General features: G+C 42.3%; 1 protein-coding gene across 1 annotated transcript in view; it reads right to left on the bottom strand.

The window, feature by feature from the left end:
- itfg1 (integrin alpha FG-GAP repeat containing 1) overlaps positions 1 to 24940 on the bottom strand; it is an 83719-nt gene that overhangs the window by 49250 nt on the left and 9529 nt on the right. Inside the window, exons 7-9 of the mRNA XM_086107638.1 lie at positions 17618 to 17667; positions 12509 to 12590; positions 7895 to 7989 (exon numbers count right to left, since the gene is read on the bottom strand). Coding sequence (XP_085963764.1) covers positions 7895 to 7989; positions 12509 to 12590; positions 17618 to 17667 — 227 coding nt within the window. The remainder of the gene's footprint in view (positions 1 to 7894; positions 7990 to 12508; positions 12591 to 17617; positions 17668 to 24940) is intronic.

Genomic DNA, 24940 nt, shown 5'->3' with positions numbered 1-24940 from the left:
TCCAAATGCAATCGCCGTTGACGCTGCGTCCGCGCTAATTTCTTTGTGAGGTGGCCTCTGCAGTCCGCATTGGAGCAAAACCCGGCCGGATTGCCAGCTTTGATTGCATAAAAAAACAACTCCTCTTTCAAAACAGAACAAATGGATCACTGTCTTGTAAACAATGTCAAATGTTCACAGGCAAGACTTGTCAAGTCATGCAAGTTCAAACCTAAGTTGAACATTTCATGAGTTTCAGCCAAGCAAGAGCTAAGACAAGTCATGGGATTCGAGTTCCCCACCTCTTAATTCTCTCACAGTGGGCCGAGCGAGTATTTCCACAGCCGCGATAAGGAAGAGGATACTTCGCTGTCCTCAATTCCCTTATTAAAATATAGCGAGACTTATTTGAAATGGGGATGAATCGAGAAAAAAAAGGGGGACGCGAATCCCCTAAATGCAGAGAGAAATGCAAATGCAGTCGACGTGGTTGAAATGCAAATCGTGGGTAACTTTCAAGGCAAGCCCAAGAGTCAATGTTTGACTTTGAGTGATCTCTCACCACTTCAGAAGTGTTTTTCCATGACCTCTCTCAATGTCCCTATTCGTCACATTCATCAATCTGTAGAGGGGTTTTTTTTTCACTTTGTTCAACTGCGCCAAATTCGTTGTGAATTTTATTACAGTTGCGTGTAATGACAGGAGTCTCCCAGAGCGCAGGTTGGTACCAGAAGGGAAATGTACTGTACTTGGGAACTGGGTTACCTTATGAGGAACTTTGATTTTTCAGTTATTTTGCTGAACGGGCCTGGTTCATTTTACTTTCAAGAAACGCATTCACCGGTGAAAGCGGAATGAACTTCTCTGAAATAATTTGTTGTGGAAACAAACTTTCACTGCAAATGTCATTAGATGTGTTCCCGTTTAATCAAAAGAGAAACACTGAGGTTTTTGTGAAATGTAAAACAAAAACATACTTTGAAGGCAACCCGGAAACAGACTGCAGAAAAAGAAATCAGCCAAGATAACCCAAGACACTCATCCAGGCACCTTTCCAAGTCTCATAGATGGTCAGAATTGAGGATTGTTGCACAGATTTTAGTTGTACTGTTTTTGTGCTTTCTATTGTCTTTGTTATTCATTCATTGTTTTATTGTTTGTTGTTGTACATATGATTTTTGGAGTTCCGTTAGACTGCTATATTTTCATGATGACTGAGTGATTCTGATGAGGCACGATCTAAAATGCCACTCCAAATCCACCGGCATTAGCTCACTTCAATTAATGAGGCCAACTGGTATGGAAAATTGGACGGATGCAATTTTGATGAGGTTCGTTGAGTTTTTTTAAAATGCATAATTTCGCCCACTTTCAAAACAGGCCTTTTGAATGCTGTCTTTAAAGTGGAAAGCATGTCGTATCGAAGAGTTTAAAGGTCTCAGCACAAGGTTGATGGACGGCTGTGACTTCATTTGTGGGTGTTAATGAGGTCGTGGCAGGAGTCAGAAATGGAGTGAGACCATATGTTAGCATCACAGGTCCAAGGCCACCGACCGGCAAAGCGGGGCAGACTTTGCAAGGACCCTTTATCTGTCTGGCCAGCTGGCTCTGATTTGGGCAGAGGTGGTACCCATGATACTGGTGACGGATGTGCACTGAGTGGAGCTTTTTACACTCGGGCGATGAGTTCTCAAAGCAAACTTGTCTGGGCTTCCACTTGTGCGCAGTGTCTTGCGGTTCTTTTGCGCTCGGAGAGCAGAAGCTAATCGAGTGCTGACGTTTGAGCTGCACAAGGCCAAGTGGATGCGACCCTTGCAAAGGCCTATGGGGGTGACTTGCTAACTGACTGCTGGGCAAAACGTGCGAGGATGCAGCGTAGGCCCACTCTCAAAGCCTCTGACAGTGTTTTCATGCAAACTACTATTACATCGATATGCAGGGTGTTGACAAAGTCCCTTTATACCACCCCCCCCCCCCCCAAAAAAATCAAAAGCAATCAATGAAATATGAAATGAAAATCAGACAGTGGCTATGAAAGTTTTGAACCCCCTGCATCCGTTTTCTTTTAAGTAACCTGCTGATGGAAGAGGTTCTGTTAAATAAACCATAAACCAAATTGGATACACAGACTCAGCAACATTACAGGATTACACATGGATGACCGCGGTCACAGTCATCAATTTGTACATGGACATCATGGTGAGGGGGATAGGCTAACTGATTTGAAACGGCATCAGGTCAGTGACCCCAACCCCCGCCCCCACCCAACCCTTCCCCTGCCTGTCACTATACATCACCATCATGGATAGATGTCATTGCATTATGTAATGAAGAGTAAATAAATCTTTCTCAGATCAACTAAGTTGAATTGTTTAATTTCTTGCAGCAGTATAAACGGTTTGTAGAATGTAAATAAAAACACTATTTGATTTTTTTCCCCATTCATTTTTTTGTGTTTTCAACCATTATGATGACTATTAAGGTAAAACACAGGTACTGTATAAGTCACAGAAAGTCACAGAATTTTTTCGGGTCAGGTTAAAAATTCAATTTATCATGAGCTCAAGTCCATGGTCCACAGCTGGAGACTTATGACCATGCGGGGTTGTGTCAGAATAAATATTGAATGGCAGAAATGGGTAGAAGCTACTCTGTAGTTATTTTATTCTAGCGAGGTGAACTTACGTTCTGCAGGCTGTTCAAGTCACACAGGGGGGTGGATGCCGATTGCTGTTTCGGGGTTGAACAAGAAGCCGGCGTGCATGTAAATACAACACGAGCTGGTTTGGACTCAGCGGGGCGTCCTTGTCAACCCGAGGGTGTCTCATCAAGTGTTTTTCATTTTTCTTTTCTTTTCTTTTTTTAAATTCCGCAGCCCTCAACCGTGCTCTCATCTTCCTCCTGCTGCTCTCTGATGCAAGTGGTAATGAAGGGAATAGAAATAACTCATCCCCTCTCCATCAAATTGCCCCGCCCCCGCCCTCCCTGAACACACACACACAATCTAATGGAGCCACTTAATGTGCCTTCAGTCCGCTTTCCTTTCCTACCTAGTTCCTCTTTCGCCCTTTTGATGGGGGCTGTTTACGCGAAACCATTTTTTAAAGGACATCGAGGTTTGCAGGCACCAAGACGGAGACACTTGTGTTTCAAAAGAAGCATTTTGAAAGGAAGCGTTTTGTTTCTGAAATGCGATAAAAATTCAGCTCAATTGGTCGCAGCTTTCCATAAAAAGAAATTTTAAGAAACAGACAAATCCTGATTTTTTTTTTTTTCTGGCAGAAATGTTAAAAAACAGAAATGTAATGTGTCGGCACATGCCTTGATTTTAAGGTCTGTTTTGAATGGACACCACCATTTACTATTTGAAATCATGTCTCAAAGGTAACATCTTAACTGAAATGTGGTGAAAATTGCAATTTTGGTCATTTGTTTGTGGAGCAACAGCGTTTTATTTAGAGCACGAAAAACTGAGGGGCCTAATGGTACAGGAGGAAAAAAAATACCGTTCAGCACGTGCCTTGGTTTGAAGGTTGCATTGTTTTGGTGTTTGCAGTGAAACTCAGAAGAGGAACATGCGGAGCCGCGAGCAGTAAATTCTACATTAAGTAACATACTATTAAATGAAATACAACAATAATCACTTGTTAATAATGTAGCTTGAATCTTTCATTTCATGGAAGTGCAACATTGATAAAATGTCTTCTTTTTTCGGTAACAACACATATGTGCACAAATTTAACTGACTTCACAGGATATGCCACAGACGACAAAAACAAACAAATAAAACCTTCGCTGCTGTGTAACTTGCTTTTCCTACAGGAATGCGCATCCTTGCTTATAGGAGCTGTTTGTTTGTTTGTTTGTTTTAATCATTGATATCAGAATTTTGGAGCCTGGACAACATCTGTGTCAAGGCTGACGAATCATTTTAGTCATTGCAGCGGGTTGCAAAAAAGATGGATGGCTGTAGTTTGGACTTCAGAAACCCCTGATTTAAACCATTCAAACTTTTTGACCCTTCCCCTACAATAATCAGAATCGTTTGAAACCTAAATTGTTCAAACTCAAACGAGGTGCTCAAAGGAATCATTCATGCATGCGCCAACCAACGTCGTTCAAAAGACACTTTTGGTCAACATCCGGGAGGACAGGGAGTAATTCTCATTGGCTGACATTGCGAACCATTGGTCAGGCACGCACGCTGTAGCCTTTTAAGTCATTTTGACGCCAACAAAGATGAATTAGACGATTTCGCCCGTGGAATCTTTCATCGCAGCTTTCCTCCATTTGAGCATCCCAGTCATAAAACTGCATTTGTACTCTTCATCCAGCAGCGATGATAACACCTCCTCCTCCTCCTCCTCTCCTTCTTCGCTCACTAATCAACCCTGTGTTTTATGCTATCGTTCTCCTTCACCAGTTCTTTCTTAGCAATTGTTCCTTGTTGCCAAAGGTGACATGTGACACACGAAAGATGAAATGTTTTCACATGGAATATCCGTGTGTGTGTGTGTGTGGGTGTGTGTGTGGGGGCGGACATGGTGGATAAGCCGATAACATTTCTATTTTGGATTGGGAAGGGATTGGGGGAGGTGGGGGGGGGGGGTGTAAATAAGCAAGTGGAAGCTGGTTCTCCGGTGGCAGAAGATGGAATGAAAGGGAGTCAGGCGTCCTGCCAACTTGTGGGATGTAAACTGAAAAGACCATGTGTGGGTGGTGGTACTGTGTGTGTGTGTGTATTATTGAAGCATCAGTGCTTCAAAACCATTCCTGTGTGTAGCTCCAGTAGAACATCTGAAGTTAGTTGGTGAGATTTGTGAGCAAAATGTAACCCCATGGTAAATAACGTGCCAGCACGATGGTCGAGGTTGCCATGTCTGTGTCTCACAAATTCCAAAATCATGCACGTTAGCTTGATTTAAGACGCTAGGAGGTCGAAGGGTGACTGGTTGTTTGTCTTTAAGTGCCTCGCGATTGGCTGGCTAATGCCCTTTTCTTCATGAATACATTGTATGTGCCAGCACAAGACAAAACACCTTAGTCAGATTTGCACCGAGTTCCCAGAATACAAATTAAATAGGATAATTAATCAGCATCATGTTTTTGAAAATCGTTGTCAGCTGTGGTTGGGAAATGATGTCACGACTATAGCAGAATGTGGCTTTGTTTATAGCGCATTGGAGTACGCCGAGTTTGCTAAACATGGAAATGTAAGAATGGCAACAGTATCATGCTGTCAAGCATCAAAAGTAAGCGTGTAAATTCATTTTGGACAATTAATGCGCCTTTCAAAACACAAGCAATTTGCCAGCTGTCGCCAACTGGGCGGGCACTTGCCGGCTCAGCAGCCGCACTCACTGCCTGGCCCTGGGCGAATGGCTACCCGGCAAGTAGCTAGTTGCTAGCCCCTAGCTGATAACGCTGGCATATGGCACCATGTTTAATTAGCATTTTTTTGAAATCTTATTCAGTTCGGGATTGAACATGCTTTCGGGTTGGTGCTAAACTGATGATGTCAACAGTATACGCTGACAGTGTAATGCAGGACACCAACTTGAATGATGCCCAATGATGAGAACAGTGATTGGGGGGTCAGCACATCATATAGCCATTAGCTGGTTAGATGAGCGGATCTGGCTGATCAGCAGCTGTTTGTTGCTGAATAATTACCAACTCGGTCGAGATTTGTAAGCTGAAGCGGAAGTTAACCCCCTACATTTTCTTTACAGTAATAAGTTTGAGGTATCTGAGTTAAGCAGCAGTGATTGGTCGTTACCTGAGCACTGAGCAACTGTGAGGTCATTTTCAGTTGACATATTCCACAAAGGCATTATTAATCAGAAATCCCCGTTAAGACAAGAAGGGCCACACAGAAAATATTACTATGAAAAAAATTTTGGGGTTGACTTCTCCTTTAATAAATTGGGCAGGAGGGGCTTATACGCATCACATTTCCGCAAATTCACACACTCGCAATAGTGAAAATGGAGACACCTGTCGGCGAGGAGATGTGATTCTTTCAATGTATTTTTGCAATCCTTTTGCATACTTAAGTTATCAGCATTAGATCAAGAAGATACACACATTTAAAAGATAAAGTTTTGACATCTTTAGTTTGGTTCCTCTTTAAAACAAGTACACAGAGCTAGTCTAGAAAAAAACACTGATGTCCTTTAACTAGTGTATATATACCATAGGAGCAGGCAGAATTATTGTATTTCTTATTTTCACATAATCTTACTCATAACAAGCAATAAAATACCTCATTAAGGAAACATGCATATTTAGATTTGAGATACTGTTTATATGATCTCGATCCGATAATAGTGTTAGCAGTGTGTGATTTGGTTCTGCTGATTCGTTGCAAGGAAAATCATAAAACATAAAAAAATAAAAGCGTGACGGTGGACCACAGTGTGAATGCACACACAAAACAAGTAACGCAGTAAGCTGCGGGCGATGTTTCCACCCGCTGAGATGACAGGCATGATTCCCTAACATGATCGCCGGCCCCATTCCGCAGTTTTTAAGTAAGCGAGGAAATGTTGTGAAAGTGCTCACCAGGGTTGTTCTTTTGTGGCTGGAAAGTCTAGATTAAAAAGTCCAAGCCCCCACAAAAAAAAAAGTTTTTTCATTTCTCCTCGCCCGAATTCCCAGCTACGTTAATTTTTTCGTGACAAATGACACCTGCGTCTGCTGCAAATCATTTTCTTACATCAGCAACCTGCAATCTCAGGATGATATTGAAGAAAAGCCAGATTCCCTGCAGTGAAGGCACTGTTTGCTGTTTGGAAAAATGGATTGGTACAATAAAAAATAAAAATAAAAAGAACAAAAAAAAACCTCCCCCACAAACTGTTTTGCATTTCATTTTCTATTTTGTTGCACATTTTGATTAGTTTGTTTTGCTGATATTTCAGTTATTCAAATGTATTGTATAATTTACTGCGTGCAATTACATAGTTAGCATTGCACTCGTCTGTGTTGTTTGCTTTTCAGAAAAAAAGTCCAGCTAGTGGCGCAGCCTCCTCAAAGGAACACACTGAAACTATTATACAACAGACCCACATTATTTACAGGGGATAACCGGACCACAAATAGTGAAAATTTGCTAACAATTGATGCCACTTATAACTGCACTAAATATAAATACATAAACAAACTAAATAAAATCAAAAACACAATTCAAAGAACTGGGAGAGATGGTTAAAAAAGTGCAAAGAAGAGTGGGAGTGGGAAAGAAAATATACACGACAAAGCAGTTTTTGTGAATACTGGGGAATAGGCACCCCCCAAAAATGTGAATTTAGGAACACCAAGCAGTGAATATGCGGGTCCGCTCGATATGAACAAATATCAAATATTTAATTTAATGCATATGTTCATTATTTATGAATATTTATTTCATTGGAAAATTTACTGGTGGCAGTACTTAGCACCGATTAGTTGCCTTTGTCAACACTGTTTAGTACGAAAAAAACTAACTAGAAAGAAAAAATAAATCATTTAAATGACTCTCTCATTAAAAAAATATATTTATTACTTTTATTGTACACAATTGGCATTTTCGAGATTTCACACCCATTTTGGACGTTCCGTGCAACGTTTTGTGCAAGAAATAATGAGTGGCATCAAGGGGTTCTAAATTTATCATGATGTCTTTTACTTGTTTTGTGAAGAAAAGAGAGTCTTTTGTACTGCTTGTTTTGTATGCTGGGCTCAAAGTGTTTGAATGAGAAATATCACCTAAAAAGATGAAGTGCAAATTTAAAAAAAAACATGCAGTGGAAGCAACAAAAAGAGAAATTAGAAAGCAGTGATGTTTTCTGTATCACACTAAGGTTGTTTTAGTTTGTGTGTGTGTGTGTGTGTGTGTGTGTGTGTGTGTGTGTGTGTGTGTGTGTGTGTATACCTCTTTGGAGCCTGACTTGGCCAGGTAAATGGCGCTGCGTTGGCACGCTTCATCTAAGCACAGGGGTAGGAGGTGGTCCTGGTAGCCGTCGCCATCTGCCAGAATAATGACAGAGTTATCAAGGGAAAAAAAATGAAATCAACAACAAAGCACAAAAAAAGTGGACTGATTGGCAAGAGTGCAAACAGTGGTGAGAAGAATTTTAAGTTTATTTGAAACCCTGAACCCCAAACCTCAAAAATGTTAGGCAAACCTGCTAAATGAATGCCAGTCCAGATGCCACATGAAAAAAAAAGGGGCCGTTACATCTTTGGAAGTTGATGCAAGGAAAAGCAACTTATTGCAGCCTGTTTACAAATGAGTCAGGCCTCAACTCACCGAGGTACTTAGTACTGGAATATTTACAAAACACTTTTTTGGCCTTCTAAAAATCTTGCAAATCTAAAACCAGCTTTGACTTCTACAGCAGGCTGTCAGGTCTGAAATGATGGAGATACACGATGTTGCTCTCTTTTTACTTTCCAAAGGAATCACTTACTGTACGTAATCGTATTAGCTGTAAAGCTATGGAAGTTGATACTGGGAGGGGAAAAATATTTGCAAACTTGTTTGGCAACAAAAGAAATAAGGCAAATCTCAGAAGAGCAAAAAAAAAAAAGTTTTTTGGGTGTCATTTGTGTTTTCTAAAGGGCAAAAAATGATTTTCTTTCGAGGCTGTATCGCCGAATCTGACTGGAACCTGAAACAAGAGCCTGGCAGAAAGGTGTATGGATGGATAGAGGCAAAGGTATTGTTAGGAGAGGGGGAAAAAAAATTCACAATGAGAGAAAATGTTGTGTTACACAAGCTGAGGTTCACCATCCTGTCTCCAGTGTTTACTGATGACCAAACACCCCCCACAAAATAATGCGCTCCGGCCTGCCCTTTCCTCCATGAATACCTTCTCTTATCCCTTTCGCTTTCATTCCTGCTATGCCCTTTTTTCACTCTCATCTGTCACTTTCGCTCCTTCCCCGCCTTCCTCCCGTGGAGGAGCCTCCTCTGGTGTGCGTCTCCATCCATCTTTGCCATCCTTTGTACACCGCCTGCCTATTCCTCCCGAGTGCTTTTCATCTGACATGCACCGTACAGCATAATTTATAACAAGCTTTTTTTTTTTTTTGGTCTCTGTTTTTAAAAAAAAAATTTTTTAATGGTTGTTCGGTCTGTTGAAAAAAATGTTTTTCCTATTGGAACCTACACCCTAATATCAGTTCATCTTCATGTTTTATGGGAGTCAGCACACAGCTGCCACCATTTTAACTGCCTCTGGCTAGCGGCAAATAAAGTCCACACGATTCCAGTACGCTTTTCCTGACATTTTTGTAGTCACAGCTGACAGTACGAGCCGGGCCGCAGAGAGCTTCCGCAGCAGCAGAGTGATCTCAACGTTTAAAAGTATCCAAGGCATTAAATCGACCATGGAGCACAGTTAAGAGCGGCATCCCTTGGAGAAAATTTTGCACCCTAAGTGACAATACCAAGAACTGGACTTTCACTGACAGAGCTGCAGTAATTTCTGGCAAGCACCGGCTGTACTTGTAACAACAATCTCCCATCTTCTTCATATGTCTGGGTTATGCAGTAGGCTACATGTTGCAAAAATACCTAAGTCAGAAAATGTGTTATGGGACGATAAAACCAAGGTTGAACATTTTGGCCACAAGTGCCAAGGTATGTTTGGTGCAAAAGCAACGTTGCCAAGATACCAACAGTGAAGGATGGTGACGGCATAATTTCTCCCAAAATTAACTGAAGACAAAACGCTTGCGAAGTTGGCCGATGGTTCAAAGTATTAGCAAGTGCGCAGCCATTCAGTCAATATTCCTGAGTCGAGCGGGCGTGTCATAGGCACCAAGTAGGCAGGTACTTGTAGCAAATAAATGTCACAACAACGCCACACTCTGATTAGTCTCTCTCCTCTTTTAGCCCATTAGAGGATGTCAAAATGAAACTAGGACACATGACCTATATTATTTTGAAAACATGAAATATTTTGATTGCATGGGACCTTGAAAGTATTGTCATGGCCCAGCCAGAGTCCAGACCAGAATCTTGTCAGTCATCAGTGGGGTAAGCTGAAGAGGCAAATGCAAAGGATATTTCCTCGCAATTTGACAGATGTGGAGTGTTTTCTGCAAAGAAGAGTCAGAGAATATTGCCACTTCAAGATGCTGTGAAGTCTCAACGGGGGATGAAAGGTGGACAAGGGAGAGAAAATGAGGGAGGAAGAGAGGTGTTGGAGGGGGACGTGGGGAACGAGGCGGATGGAGAGGAAGATGAGAGGTGGAGAGGTTGCGTGTAACACGAAATAATAAGATGAGTGGGAAGGGAGCAGCAGAGGGGGAGTTGAAGCTAACTAGGCAAGCCTGTTCACACGCCGGCTTACCTGAGCACACATACAGAGTTTAAATATCACATCAGAACACATTTGTGTCTCGCTGTATGTAAACTCTCCATGTCTGTGGGAAGTCTGAGGTCACGCAGCAGTCTGCTTCCTCCCTGCATGGCCTTCTCACTTCTAACACAGCCTCTGTCCCATCTGAAAAGCCTGGTTTCTTGCTCCCCGCCTCCTTCCAACTCACCTCTTCCATACCTGCCCCTCCCACTTCCTTTCTTCATCCTACCCACCTCATTTTATTGGGGATGATATACGTCCATATTCCTTGCCTTCATCCATACTTGTTTCCTTCAAAACCTCTTCCTCCCTAACCACTACCTTTATGTCTCATGACCTAACTACTCTCGTTTTTGTTGTATCCACCACTTTGCTGGCTGCACACTCTCAGTCCACCACCTCCCGACCTGTCTCCACACTGTCATTTTCTGTCCCAGCCATCTCTTACACAAGATTTCTCTGGAACCGGAAACTTTCCTTTCCACTTCCCCTCCCTTCATACTGACCTCCTTTCTTACCGACCTCCTTCCTCTCCCTAATTCCTGTGTCATCACATGACTGCCCTCCTCCCCCTGACCTGCATCAAGGTCGGTGGACACGCTCTGCAATGGCAAAGCTACATCACTTAATGATGAATGAGCCACTGTCGCTGTGAAAAATGCAATAACCTCGACCACAAAGCAAAAGGGCTCGTTGTGTTCCATGCACAGGCTGCACGTCAATTAGGAACGGACATGCTTTGACACGCACTATGAATAGATGTAATGCGGTTTTCAAGGAAAAATAGATATTCATTCTCAGGGTCAGTGAGATACTTGTCAGGGCCGGGTCAAGCAGAAATCTAGAGAGGCAGCTCTCTCTCTGTCCCCCCTGTCATCGGATTGTCAGATTAGAAGAATTGTGACCCTCGCAAGCCTCCATCCTCAGCTATGAAGGGCGGTACTAAAAAAAATGCAATACAAATGTAAACGTGGCAACAGAGCTAATTCAGTAATTTACAGACAAGCCAAATCTCAAAGCATATTTCAATTAATTTTGGAGAGTAGATTTGTCTTTTCTTTCTTTCCACTATCCTGGTTGTCCTGGCTGTTTATTAATGACAAAGCACCAACGACAGTGACTGTCCGAGGTTCACTCAGTTAAGAGCACCCAGCATGCCACTTTTGCAGCAGAGCGGAGATTAAAGTGAGCCGGCGGAGATTTGTGGTGAATAAAATGTAAAGCCGGGGCGAACAATGACTCACACCGGCCAAGATTGTTTAAGGGGGATAAGACTTTCACAAAACAGTGTGTGTGCAAGATGGTGTGTGTTATGTGTGTGTGTGTGTTGTGTAGATTAGCCCTGTCTGGCAATAGCGACGGCGGGAGAAAGTTACAGGATGAGCCTGCTTTAAATGCAGAGGAGGCTTAAGGGACTTAGCCAGGGAGCCTCTCGTACACCAACCAGGGCCCAGTTGAGTTCAATTGGGTCCTGTGCAAGATGCAGCTTTTTAGGTATTGAAGACTTTTCTGTCCAATTGGCTTCCTGATAAGAGCTGCCCAATCGAGTTACATTTGGTGAGTCCAACAATTAAAACAGGATAATTATGTGAATGAGTAAAGCCGTCTGGATCTGCTTTTACTATTGTGGAGTCATTAGGCAATATATTCTGACTAAGTAGTGTGGTAACACTAATCCCCAACAATGTGGAAATGATGCAGTCTTTACATACTGACGATATTGTAAAATGTCCAGGATTATGGCAGAACCGATCAGCAATAAATGTCCAAATAAAGAAGAGTAATGAAGCTACAATGAGGAATACTGTAATAATGACAGAGCAGAGAATTGTCTAAGTGTCACTGAAATAGGAGCCGCCTGTTTAAAAAGTTAATGGTAAGGGGAAAGAAGCTCCTGGAATGCCTGCTGGATCTAGTCTACGTAAGGTGAAAGTGCATACCAGAGGGAAGGAGTTGTTATTGCTGAATTCCACTTCACTTTATCGAAAGCCTGCATTTGTGTATGTTAACTTTTGAAGACAGAGTAAAAAGATTTCCCATTGCCAATCAACCTCTCTGAATAAGTGGCATTGCATGAGAGATGCCCCCAGCTCACAACTTAAACCACAGTTAAAAAGAACATAAGTATATCGAACAACTCAGATTCCACGGATTCAATGTGCGTGTGTTCTACTCACCAAAATCAGCAAAGGATGATTGTCCCACGTTGGGGAAGGGAGGGTCCTCAGGCAGAACAGTTCCTCGGCTGAAGTTGCCATCCTAACGACACGTGATACAGTAAAAATGAAACGCGATATATAAAATATTTCATGCTCAATAAAGTACACAGTTGGTACACAAAAGACAATCAATTAGCCTGCATATACAAGTGAAAAAAACGTAAGCTGCACGTTAGTTTTACTTTTTTTTTTCAGTCGCACATTTAATTTTTTAAGCATTCTCAAAATGCACACAAGTGTAAAAAGGTCACACACACGTGCGCAGGCACACAGCAGCGTGTTAACTAATTGAAGATCAGATTTTAGCTTGTGTGATTGACTGGTGATGGCTGCTGATTGGTAAATGTCATGATTAAAACAGTGTGTGAGTGTGTGTGTGTGTGTGTGTGTGTGTGTGTGTGTCCGATGAAAGGATAACACGTCTTCTTTTTAGTCCCCCTTCTGTTCATATTACTCGAAGCCACATGCACACAGACACACTATAGAGAAACCCTCTGATATCAAAATGTCGCGGCTGACAACATGAGTTCAAAGTGAGGGCTGCAGAGAACCTAAGTAACGTGACTGATTAACATTCAGCGGTTTTGCCATGTCGGCGGCACCGCTCGCCATTTTTGGACACCGAAAGCGGCTCAATAAGCACACAGCTTTGTCATTCGGCAAGTAGAGTCCCCCCCGCATTATTGTAGCTGCCATGGAGTTGACCTTTAACAAACACCTCTCCTCACAACAGCTTGTTGACCTCTGCCTCGTCCTTCTTAGCGCCTGATTTCTTTTAGAGAATGACAAAAAACAAAACAAAACACGAGAGTTGGGGGGGGGGGGGGTGATTTATGCAGGGAGAAGATGAGGAAAGCAACATGGCGGTATCTTCACTTTTGAGTTCATTTCATTGTGTGACCAAGCTCATCACCAAATGGATTTGCAAACCAAATCAGTTGTGCCAATTGGAATGAATGTCATTAATCTATTCAGCCCCCCCAAAACATAACTGATAAAAATAAATAAAAAAACCAATATTTTTAAAGAACTGCTTTTATAATCTGTAATTACTGTACATTTTGTATTATATGCATACTGGATGTGGGCGTAGACTTGTGAGGTCACGAGCTGGAGTCGGGTTGATTGGTTCATCTTTGAGAGCGTGAGCTGTGACAGCTGTCACTTGCAAGTGTTCTCATTTGTATTTGTGCGTTTCACCTATTCGCTAAACGGCTCAAATTGCATCGGCAATGGTGGCTCTCCTTGCCCGCAAGGAAGGGCATTACAGTTCCTACATTTACATAGTACGGTGCCTCTGTACCAAAAAAGAAAAGTATTATGACCTAGTGCAGGGGTGGGCAAACCTTTTGGCTCGGGGGCCGCATTGACTTTTAAAATTTGACAGAAGGGCCAGGTCAGCACAAGCTATGGTACATTAAAAAAAACCTGCATTTGTTGACAGTCCATATCAAACATCAACAGAACAAAAGCATGAACGTACTGTATTAATATACTTTTTTTAAAAGACAACAGTGTTGTTGATGACCTATTTTAGCCTGTGCATTGCTGCAGATGGGTTGTGATCAGACCAGCAGAAGTAGAGCGATACAGAGGTCCGAGGTGGTCGATAAGATCACCCCCCCCCCCCCCCTGTGTTCTGCAACTTCAAGTCAATGCGCCACCTGGCGGTGAAATGCCTGTCATTCCAAGCCCAAATAAAATGAATGCAATCATTCGTATGGAACCTTAATTGTGGACCAACCTTCGGTGGGCCGGATTAAAAAGACCAACGGGCCGGATCTGGCCCGCGGGCCGTAGTTTGCCCACCCTGACCTAGTGCCAAAATGAGTAATTACAGTACTGTTTGATTTTGGTTTGCATTTGTTTGATTTTAATTTTAAATGACAAAATCACCTGTTTGTACCGCTTTCACACAGCAATATGGTGCCAGTGCTGGTTTGGCGGTAGAGCTAAATTTTCAGTAGATCTTTTGAGTGCCTTGAGTATGTTCCAGTAGTCGAGTCCAATCATTCGATAATGTGCCATGAGACATCGGTCGTTGATACAGAATGTGACTTATTCGGTCTGAAAAGGATTTTATTAATAGATTTTGCCATTCTGAGAACAGAATAATAGCTTTGTGTTCAATTAGATCAGATTTTAGAGACAATATCATCATTATTTCTGAATTCATAACTTTGGTGATATTTTTGTTTGCTGGCCGTGGCATTTTTGTAATGTCAAAAAGAGTGCCTTGACTTAATAAAGGTTAAGCAACACTGGTCCAACTTCTGTGCAAGTAATAAGACTGTGTTAATAACATGCACACATGGACCAAATTGAAATATATGTTTGTATATAAAGGTACAGTATGTACAGGTACACATTTGTACAATGTACAGTACGTCTCAACTCAACTGTATTTAAAGAGCACTTACAAACAGCCATCGCTGCATACAAAGTGCTGTACATGGAGCAATTTAACATATACAATAAACAGTAAAACAAATCGGTAATAAAGACGGTAGAAAGCACCAAACAGTAAAACCAAGAACAAATCTAAGTCATGCTGAGTCGAATGCCAAAGAATAAAAGTGAGTTTTGAGGAGGGTTTTGAAGATGGGCAGTGAGGAGGCTTGCCGAATGTTCAGTGGGAGGTCATTCCAGAGAGAGGGACCAGCAACAGAAAAGGTTCCATCCCCTCTGAGCCTCAGTTTAGTACTTGGTACTTCTAATAATGTCTGGTCCGCAGACCTGAGGCGCCGGGCAGGTGTGTATGGGCGGATGAGCTCAGAGAGGTAAGGTGGCGCGAGATCATTTAGAGATTTGAGATACGTATGTGCAGTATGTTTAAACAGTACCTATTATGTATTAGTATATTATTCCTCTGTTATTGAAAGAAAACCCCACAGCGGTCATAGAAATAATTTGAATCTGACAAAAGTAATAAAAATTGCAGACCGCCTAACGATTGTAAATCAGAAATTACATTTGAATTGTGGTTCAGCAGAATGATTAAATAACGTTATTTCATTTGTTTGTTATTTCATCAAATAATAATGATGAAATAACAAACAAACAAACAAAAAAACCTAATGAACTGCCTCAACCTGTGGTTGAACAATTTTTCAAAATAAACTCATGAAACACGCCTGGACAAAACTGATGATACTACAAGTTGATTTTCCAAGATTTCCAAGCAAGCTGTGTCCTCTAATTAGCATCACATATGACAAAAGAACGTTAATAGTCTCCCTCCTTTGTCTTTGTTCCATGGGACAACGTTTCCAGTAAACAGGACATCTTCGAGGTGCTAAACAGGAAAAAATCCTTGGTGAGCATAAATGAAAGGTAGGGGGGTGCGTTTTGGGGACCTTAAGGTGGTTGAAAATTCTAAACACTCTCCGAGTTTATTTGCTCATTTTTCCTTTACTTTTTTCATTCCTAGCTTGTCACTATTTCGCTCTCCATCCCCCATCCGCGTGCATCCTGTATCTTCTTGCCGGGCCTTCTCTCGCTGCGATAAGACACACTGCTGCTCGCCTAGTGCCTCAACCTGCTGAATTTCAAGCAGGGCCCCGTTCACAACACACACACACACATACACACACACAGTCTCCACTGGCTCTGCACCGGCAGAATATTAACTAGTCCTGCAGCAGCAGCAGCCAACAATCCAGCAGCCCACTGAAGCTTCACGGATCACAAATGAACAGAGGTGTGGGTGCTTCATGACTCATCGTCTCTGATCAGGAGGTTAATAACTTCGGGTCGTGCAGGAGTAAGGGGCCGTGGGTGTTGAAGAACAACACAGCATTTTTATTGCTCCAGAAACAATCGGCAACACTAAATGCACAAACATTAGACTGCAAATCGGCAATAAATAAAAAGGTACCAGGCCCCATATCAGTAAGGTTGACGGAAAAGAGAAGTAAAATAAGGAGGTGCATCCTCCTAATGTTTGAGAGAACACAGGCTATCCACAAAGTAAAACAACCTAGAGTAATTCTCTTCTTGTTTTTGGCTCACTAGTCAAACGTACTACACACAGGCTATTCACCGAAAATCTCACCGTTTGCAAATGATGCCATAAGACGCTGCCAAGGCCCTAACTAAACTGGGAAATAGTACAGCCAAACTTGCTTATGAACAAAATGTACAGCGAGGGGTCCTCCTCCGTTGCTTAGCAATGCTTGTGATTGACTCTGTATATTGTTGTACTTCCTGAAGCACGGCGCACATGGTCTGAAAACATGCGGGAAATGAAAACAAATATTGCTGTCTGTGAAGGCTGAAATTGTCTCCGACTTTCAAAAGGGAGTCTCCTAGACAAAGTTCTGCTGAGATTACGAATTGGCAAAATCGACGATTTGGACAATCATCCCTAATGGCAACAAAAACATGGCAGAATTCGAAGCCAACAGATTGAAAGATGATCGTAAACAGTTTTGGGGTGCGGCACATCCTTAACTGGAAAACGCCCTTTTCATTTGCTGACTGATGGTTTCAGAGATGAAGAAAGAATGCTTCAGCCGTTTGTTTCGTGTCTTATAAAATATATTTTTTATATACACATATAGGTTGTAATTGACATGTTTATACGGTAATACATGTTAATGTTTTTACATCTATAACTGTTCATACAGTACTATAAAACCTAGTTAGCGGCCATTGTTTATGTTACAATGAACTACCGTGAAACAATACAATACATCTTTATTCATATAGCGCTAATGTACAGATTTGTGATGTCCCTCGAGGTACGTTGTAACAAGGTTGGACTGTAATCAAATCATTTGTGAGCCATTTACTTGGTAGGGTAGTAGCTAGTGCTAGCCAGCGGGTGACAGCAGATAGCCCAGTTTATTCAAAACTGATCCGTAGGAATGGCAACTGTGTCAGGCTGTCAGCACCCAAGTGTGCATAGTCATTTATGTCAATTAGCTAGCGCGACTGGCGCGGCTAGCGCTAAACTCTGGCAACAGGCGCCATACAATACAGTGTCAGCATAATTGTGTTGTTTTTTTTTGTTTGTTTTGTTTGTCTGTTTTTTCTTTTCTTGTTGCAAGGGAATTTTGAACATACCTTGCTGATCCAAGTCTCAAACTTTGGCCCTTCTGTTGTCAGGAACAAATCTGAAAGGCAAAAAGGCGATTGGTTAAATCAGGCAAATTATATTTGATCTACAAGCAGTGATTACAATGTAGCAGTTTCTTATCAGCGACATTGAGGCAATTTTCTGTCAAATTATTACTGTATATATGTTTTATGTTCAATAAACAAACAAACAAACAAACAAACAAACAATTGCATGCTGCGTATTTTCCCCCCTTTAACACAAACTTTTTTACACATTTTTTTGCCCCTTTAAGTAACTCCTGACTGTAAAAGAGGCGACAGTAGGGGAATATTTGGAATAATTGCGGCAATTATCTTCAGGATGAGTTTTAAGACATTCAGGGAGCTGTGTATCTCAGGACATTACAAAAAAAAAATTACTGTCATGTATCCCAATTCCAATGAATCTACAACATTGTGTGTAATGTCAATAAAAAGAGTATATTCACAGTTCTGAGGCACGGCATCAGAATGGTACTGCCTCTGCCTCAATTTGAGTCAGGGGAAGCCCTGCATATCTCAACGCTTTCTGGAGAGCCGCATCAAGGCATGTTTGGTGGTAAAATGGGCAATTGGGCAGCGGAACCATCCTCGCCCAGCAATGGCTAATTGGACATGAAATATTTACTAGCATTGATCTGCCTGCATTCTCCATGTGATGCTCTAGCCTGTAACTGAACACGTGAAAGGCGCAGTGAAGGTGAGAACAAGACCGGCCGCAAAAGATAACAAGGGGAGTGAATGATGCGGGTAATGACAAGTGGCAGATTTTATTTTTATTTTTTTAATAATACCGATTCAATTCAAATCCGTCAAGAGGAAATTCAATTTGCAAAATGCTGTCCTGTATAGTTTGCATTGCACACCACTTACCAAGAGTCATTTCACACACATGCAGGCTTGCAAGGAAAGATGTCAGAGTGAAATGGGAACATTTCTTTGTTACTTTTTTATGGCAAGTTATGAAAGTGGTATTTTATATATCTCAGTCGATGTGTTCATTTCAGTAAATGAGTTGAATCTGTAATTGTACTATTTTATCTGTTTATTTATTTATTTTTACAAAATGAGATGTACTTCTAATTAAAATGACAGGCTGGGGGTGGAGGGCAACTCTAAGATTCGAGGAAGCAAAGCGTTGAAGACACGCCGGGTGGCGCGTTGATGAGTTTCGCCTTAACCAGCCAATCAGGCCTCTTAGGCAGGATCCAGCCGTGATTGGTTGATTAGTTTTTGTGGAGAGAGCGGATCATTCTGTAAACATTCCTCAATCTCCCTGCGGGGCATCATCTTGCCAAGTTTTATCTTTGGAAAACTTTTGCCACTACTCCACGACTTCTTTGACTAAAATATCAATCATTTCGACACTTTTGCGGTCTTCAGGCTTGCCATCGCCAAGCAGGGTGCACAAAGATTTCTCCTCTACTTAGACTGTGAGTTGAAATGTGTAGGCACATCGGGGGGGGGGGTCTCGGTTGTATTGGCTCACTCATCGGAAATGAAAAAACTTTTCATTTGTGTTTAATCTAAAACCTCTCTGCAAAGCCATTCTGAACACGGTGTACTTGCAGACACTCCCAGAATGGCTTTCCCGTTTAAGGAAAAGATGGGGAGTATTAATCCATTTGATGAACTCAAAAAAGGATTTCTTTTCACAAACGATCCTCCTCCATCCCAGCGTTTGTCTCTTTCACCTACTTATATCCAATGTCAGCCTTGGAAAGCGCCGTTAGCAAACCATATAAACCCGTCTGCCGCCACCATCGCTCACTTTTAACACAGCTTTTACGGTTTCCTCCTGATGTTTACTTTCATTCCAGAGACTCATCTGAGTTAACGTCGTTCTACGGAGGCATAAATAAAAATGATTTGCCCAAAGTAGAGGTGCTTGTTACAAAGACGTTCCCCACCCCGCCGAGAGCGATCCCTACTTAGACCGACTCAAGGTTCCATTACTTGCACAGCTTTTGTGTTGGGATACATTCGGTTTTTGTACTGGTGCTTTTCAAGTATTCCTCAGTGACGTCTCAGCCTGTCTAATGGATTACAGAGAATCCCCGCTCTTCACAGAGGATTGGGACAGTGCAAATGGTACTTGATGACCCCTCAAAAATGTTTGTAGTTGCCTAAAAGTAGTTCAAACAATCAACATACCACAAAAAAAAAACAATTTCTAATTTATGTAGTAATTATTGTGTTCTCCTTATTGTGTTCCTTGTATAAATTGTCAGTTTAGTTAACTTCTACATTTGAGAATACATTTATAGCTTTTTCTTTTCCGTTGGACTAGGTATTTTGTTACGCACTGTGTCATAAATCTGCTTTGAGTTGACAAGTAAACTGCAGCCAGAATTGGAGGCCACAGCTGATGTGAGCACTGCCGAGCATTAGTGGCCCCGGCGAGCGAGCGGTGCTGTCACACTCCGACACTCAGGGAAAGTCGCATACATACTGGAGTTTAAAAATGTGTTTGTGTGGGAGGGCAGGCGCTACTTGCGTAACGGGAGCGACAGGGATTCTTCGCGCTAAGTGGTATGTCGTGTCGCAGGGTAATTACAGGCGTGCTTCGGTGCGAAGGGCTGCAGCTAAAAGACGCACAAAAGGGAGTCATGCGGGAAGAGACAGCAGATGCAACACAACCCTTGTCCTTTGGAGATAGAATGGCCTCGCAGAACAATCACAACAAAGCGGGGGAAATCTCTTAACTACAAAAAGAGGCCATCTACAATTGCTTCATTATTTGAGCTCTCCGATGCATTTCCCTGGTCTCGGGAAACTTGAAAGGATAAACTGTCCCGCCCACCCAAGTCAGTGCGTGCGCCAATGTTTCTGCACACATCAAGCCTCTGCGCCACACGGCTGCGTTACCCGCATGAATGAACTGTCGCGGTTGTCCTACTTGACTGTCATGGTTGCGATCGTCAAAGTCATCTTGACGGATGTGATCACATTTTAAGCATGTTAATGCTTAAAATAACGGGATTTTAAAGTCTTTCATTTCGCTCGAGTTTCAAATGTGCAATACAAGTGTTATGCAAATACAGTATATGATGTTTCTAACGCTACGCAATTTGTGTGCACTCTCACTGATCATTACCAACTTCAAAATAAACCTTACCCAACCTCTGTAGAGGAAGACACCAGAAAGGAGACATTGTTGCAACACAGTGATTCTCTCGTCCGTCCACTGCCTCACTCTCAGGTTAAAGTCGATACCAATCTCTGCTCAACTAGACACTAATGTATGCAACACATTAAGCAAGAAAATCACTCTGTCAACATTGCCATCCATTCTGCATCCATGTGATAGCGGGTTGTCATTTGTCTGCAGTGAGCTGATAGAAAAATGGCGCTCCGAAGGCCAGTGTGTTGCAAATATTACGAGAGCTGAAAAGGTGGCACGTGGTGAGGTACCGTAATTCAAGTTGATACGGAGGTTCTGACTTCTCAGGGAGCAGAGGTCAGGCAAGAAATCATGGCAGACGAGCGCTCCCTGAGTTATTCATAGCCTCTCCATCAGATTTGTTAAGGGGATTGGAAGCAATTCAAGGGGCCGCCTTTGACTGTTTGACTCAGGCGGCATTATGTCTCTGTATTCCATTTTGCCCACGCAAGAGCACTGAGGGGGATAAAGACCAGGCTTGCTATTTAGCCCCTGTCTTAACAGATAGGGCGGAGCTGGACAGATGGAAAGCCTCGGTGGAGAAAGAGGACTCAAGATCGCCGAAACTAGCATTGTTCTTTTGACTTGGAATCAACTTTTTGGTTGTGTTAAGCACACGCATATTGCTTGGAGGCCAAGAGAGTCAACTAGCATTGAGGCTATGGATCAAGGCATGGACTGACTTATCCCGGGATGAGTCACGCATGTGCGGAACCCCCCCCCCCCACTGGGTAAGCATGTTATGTGAAAAATATGTCAAGCAGACAAAGTACTGAATGTGAGGGAGTGCATTTCCACATCACTACTGAGGCAAAAACATTTCCATGCAATGACGGTTGACGTTCTAAACGCGGTCGTCTGATTAAAATTGTGTTTGCGGAATACGAATTAAGCCGATGGATCCATCTATTTTCATCAATGTCAGGACACTGCCATTTTGTCCTTTACCACCCTCTCCTGTCGAATGAAATTGACTTCAAATCGCCCCCGGGCTCACATTGCGAGCATCACGTGACTAAACCCAGAAAAGAGGTGAGCTGCGATTCTTATTCCATTGACGTAATATTAACCAGAACACCGTGATAAGACTTCTGGTGGGGAAAGAGAATATACCCTTGCAAGGATTTTTTTTTTGCCTTGAGCTCCGCCTTAAATGTTCTATAAATATGCTTCATTTAGTGTATGTCCATGATTAAGTAAGTTGGTCAAATAAAATCAGAACACGCCGACAATCATCAAGTTGGAATTGTGTAATTGAACCTGGATTGAAAATCCAGGCCAAAACATCATTTTACTGGAACAGAACATGTCAAGTGTGACCACAAAAAAAAAAAAAAAAAAAAAATCAGGCAAAAGGTGTATCTCACTAAAGGTGTTCAATGATTGTCGTGAGAAACTCAAAATTATATATATATTTTTCCAGGTCCAGCAGAAATTGCTCCTGCCTGAATTTGTCTATGCAATGACACAGACTGACATGCTTTGGATTGTTTGCCCCGAGCCAAAGTTTGCGCTGTATCGAGAGTCACGGCTGAATTTGCGTTCAGGCGCTTGTTTTAAATCTCACTTTTTGTATCGTGCGGTGGTACCAAATATGTACGCGTTCCTGGCAGGCAAGACAATCCAAACAGACAAAAATGTAACTTGATTACAGAGCCTCCGTCCCAACCTCCTTTTCATAAGCTGCCTTCCAAAGGACAATTAATTCATTCCATTGTGTGTGTGTGTGTGTGTGTGTGTGTGTGTGTGTGTGTGCGCGCGCGCCTATAAGGGTGTGCAACAATCTATGCATGAATATAATTAACATGTGCCCCAACAACGACAACACACCCGCACGCACAGCAGTTATAACACAAACAAGTGCTGGAAAGGCACAACAGTGTGGGAGGTAAGACGCACACAACGTGGGCAAACGTGGATAATTATTCTTTTCGCAACGCTAGCCCAAACACCCTCAAACACACACCCACACACGCGCGCTAATGCACAAAAAATGAGCAGTCACTTCATTCTACCAAGCTTGTGCTTTCAAAGGTTCCAATTAGCAGCTTATCACAAGTGCTGCCGAGCTTCTAAGGAAGCGGTAGGATTTTAGTTAGGGTTGAGCACCGATTCGCAAGCAAAAGTCAGCTCGGCTCTTATGTGATAGTCTGGGCAGGCATCAGGACGATATGCCTTAATTGGGCGACATGGTGAGACGACTTCAAACGCTCGATTTACCGTCCATGTCGTGGACTACACCTTGCGGGATCACGTTTTGGATTATGTGGTTAAATTGGCCGCGACAGCTTCTTAAAGTAAACGGCCGCAGACCGAAAATATACGGTAGTTCCAAAAATGTTTTTAAAAAAAATTGATGTAAAGGCCTGATGGATTCACTCCACTAAGTCTGTGGCTTGGTCAAGTGGAAATACAATTTGGCCTTCTTATTCCTTTGTCATGTGGAACCAGAGGCGGCGGAAGAGGGGAGCAGAAACAAACCACTCTTGATTATTTGGATGTCTTTTGGTCGCCTTCTTTTTGGGAAGTATCCCTTGAACGCAAGTTGTTCCACTGCCTCTGTGTACAAGTGTGGTAAAGGAGACCTCTGCAAAATATTTGAGGCATGGCAGCACATACATTGGGTCAAAAGTTTCCGACAAGTGGACAAATCACTGCCTGAAAAACAATGGGCAAGTGACTACGCTCATGTTATCTGTTCTTGAAATGGAATTACATTTGCGAGGCGCTGTTTTCGAAAAACGCTCACCAGAAAGTCGCTAATCACTCGCTAAATTAGGGAAAACAGCCTGCGCCACTGTAAACTAGCTCCCATCTGTTCACAGGCATGTTGCCTTTTCAATAAAAGAGGTGACAATTAGGTACATTATGTATGATTGCCATTGAGATTATAAATGCCTCCCCCTCCCCAAAGGAAAAAAAATCATGCCTGTCAGGGCTTCCTTGTTTTAAAATCTACAAAATGTTTGAGAACCCCTGGGTGGAAGGCAGGTTAACATGGGCAGCGTTACATACTACACTGAACTCTCACTATCACGCGATTCGCCATTCACGGCGAAGCTCTTTCACAGATTTTTTTTGTGCGTTTTTGAAAAAAGAATTTAAACAGTGCATTGTGTTCTGCTTCCTTACTGGCTTGACGACCAATGCCAACAGTAACTGAGCCTCGTCTCTGAACAGCATGCCAAATTTATGTTTGCAACAAAAACAGGTTTTGATCTTTGGTTTCATTTTATCGTACAGTATTGTACAGTGATCCCTCGCTACGTCGCGGTTCGTTTATCGCGGGTTCAGTGCATCACGGATTTTTTCAAACATATTAAAAATTAAACTGTATATACCTGTATATTTTTATTTTTTTACATATACATGGAGTACAGTACTGTATATGTTGCTCTATGTGACTTGCTGTTGTTGTGAAGCTTCTCGCGAACCGTTTGCGGACTTTAAAAAAAAAGAAATAAAATTACCTGTTTATGTTAATTGGACGCTACTTCGCGGATTTTCATTTATCTTTTGGTCCCCATTAACCGCGATAAATGAGGGATTACTGTATTGTGCTGTAATTGTAAAAAATAACGCTGACGGCAACTGTCGTGATTCTAAGCTCATAGTGACATTAAAATAATGTACTTTTCTACATGATGGTAAAATGACAACATATGTTATTTGCTCAAGACTCCACATTTATTTAGGTTATTGTGCCCCCAGGAAAGGCTGTTGAACATTGGTCGACTCATCAAGTCTTTCTAAACTAGGAAGAAAACCTAAAGGAGCGGTAATACTGACGGTGTCACGGGTTTCGCCTATCGCGGGTTCTTTTTGGAACGTAACCCATGCGAAAAACAGGGGGTTCACTGCACCTGTACTGTAACTGCCTTGCAGCCGTAGCAGAGAAAAACAGAAGCAAGCAGTGCAAACCGAAACTGACAGTCGGCACTGTGACTGCCGCATTAGCGCCTGATGTTTCCCCGCACTTTTGCATGTGTGCTGTCGCCTCACTCTTCGCCACCGCAGCTCTTACCCGTTGGAAGCATTCAGGTTTCTGCAAAAAGAAAGGGACTTTGATGCCCACAGTCGGAGAATAGAGGGGTTTGACAAGAACAGGTTTATGCTTTCGGGATCTG

The sequence above is a fragment of the Hippocampus guttulatus genome, chromosome 3 (assembly GCF_054856545.1).
Source record: "Hippocampus guttulatus isolate MCC_2025c chromosome 3, RoL_Hgut_1.0, whole genome shotgun sequence".
Lineage (NCBI taxonomy): Eukaryota > Metazoa > Chordata > Actinopteri > Syngnathiformes > Syngnathidae > Hippocampus > Hippocampus guttulatus.
Note: the sequence above shows the minus strand (reverse complement) of the source record. Positions and strands in the feature narration are given on the sequence as shown.